The sequence below is a fragment of the Oryx dammah genome, unplaced genomic scaffold (genome assembly GCF_014754425.2).
Source record: "Oryx dammah isolate SB20612 unplaced genomic scaffold, SCBI_Odam_1.1 HiC_scaffold_29, whole genome shotgun sequence".
Classification (NCBI taxonomy): Eukaryota; Metazoa; Chordata; class Mammalia; order Artiodactyla; family Bovidae; genus Oryx; species Oryx dammah.
Window position 1 is genome coordinate 6856888 of NW_024070213.1, and position 1657 is coordinate 6858544.

Consider the following 1657-nt stretch of genomic DNA (forward strand, 5'->3'; position numbering starts at 1 on the left):
CAGGTGAGACTGTGGAGATGAGAAGACGGTGGATCCTCGTGATGGAATGGAAACGGTCCTCCTGTGCAGCCACGCCCCACCCCGCCCCACCCCGTGCGCCTGCCCGCGCCAGCACTTCCTTCCTAAGTTCTTACATCACTCTCAAACCGATGACACCACAGGAAAGAAAGGCCCAAGAAGTTGGAATGGCTGTTTCCATGGACACAATCTCCATAGTGACAGTGTGGGGGGAGGGGGGAGGGTGGGATGATGGGAAAGGGTGGGGGGAATTAAAAGGGAGGGATAAAAATATATATATATAAATCTATTTTTAGTCTGGAAAGACTTTGTTTAAATGAAAGGTGCGCTATCCCTTTTGATTCTATTTTAAAATTATCTAGTTAAAGAACTCCAAATTTGTTCCAATGACGTGAAATTTAAATGTGAAATTGAACCGAACAAACTCTGATCTCACAAGGACAGGGGTGGCTTAGATCCTTGGCCCAGCTCACACAATTCAGAGACTCTAGACCTGGGGTCGGAAGAACAGACGAACCACACCAAGCCATGTCTTTGTCAGTAATTTGTCTCAAAAGTGGGAAGGTCGAGGGGGAGGGAAGTGGGGGATGGTCCGTGTTTTCAAGAATGGGAGAATGATGTTTAAACACAAAAATAAATCTTTTTCATTTCCAGAAACACTATTTATTTATTATTTTTTAAATTTTTATTTTTTTTCGGGGGAGGGGACATTGGCGGATGCCCCAAGGCGGAGGCCCCACGGTCACAACTGTGTCCTGGGTCCTTGGCCAGTGAGAGCCCCAAGGGTCCCACCAAAGTGGCTCGGCCGGCAGGATCAAGGGATGGCCGCCCCTGGGCACATTCCAGGCAGCTGTTGTGCCCTGACCCGCAGGGTGGATGGGACGAACCTAGGCCGTAGGAGTGAACACAGGGAAGGATGGTGTCAGGTGTGGTCATGCGGGGTAAGCTGACCAGGAGCACCCACTCCACCCTTTCTTCTTTTGCTTTCACTTTTATAAAGGAAAAGGGAGCCTGTCAGTTGAGCAGCCCCACGCTACATGATTCACTATGTTGTGTTGTTTTGTTTTGTTTTGTAAATTGTATAATTTTTAAATATCTGAGTTTTAAAAAAAGAAAAAAGTACAAAAAAAAAATCTTGTTAAGGCCTTAAGAAGGGGTTAGTGCATCTTTCAGGGGTCACTCTGCCGTGGGGATAAAATAGCTGTTTCACAAACAGTTTTATTTAAAAAAAAAAAAAATCAAAAAAATAATAAACTTCATTTTAACCTTGTTTCCTTTTTTGTTTGAAGCAAACGCGTCTCTCTCTCCTCCCATTCCAGCCCTCGAGCTGGCTCTGTTTCTGCTGCAGAGGTGACTGCCATCAGACTGGCCCAGCCACCTAGGCCTCACGCAGGCCCAGGGCCCTTGCAGCAGACCCTGGCATGGTCCCAACCAAGGACAGTTCTAGCCGCTCAGCCTGGCGGGTGGAACTCAGCCGTGTGTGAGGATGGCCAGATTACTTGAGAGGAGGACAAAATTCCAATCAACGTGAATTTTAAAGCTTATTAAAAAATAATGCAATGTTAATGGACTTTGTTTTAGAGAACAGAAACACTGGAAGGAATGTTGTGAAGTAGAAATAAGCAATTATAAATGAGTT

At 45.9% G+C, this 1657-nt stretch overlaps 1 protein-coding gene across 3 annotated transcripts in view; it reads left to right on the top strand.

Annotated features, from left to right (window-relative positions):
• The window catches only part of TCF20 (transcription factor 20), a 61982-nt gene extending 60694 nt beyond the window's left edge, over positions 1 to 1288 (top strand). For all 3 annotated transcript variants that reach the window (XM_040233171.1, XM_040233173.1, XM_040233175.1), the window contains one exon: positions 4 to 1288. Coding sequence is in view for 1 of the 3 variants with exons in the window: in XM_040233175.1 (XP_040089109.1) it covers positions 4 to 21 (18 nt within the window). In the remaining 2 variants the exon portion in view is untranslated. The remainder of the gene's footprint in view (positions 1 to 3) is intronic.
• The last annotated feature ends 369 nt before the right edge of the window (positions 1289 to 1657 follow it).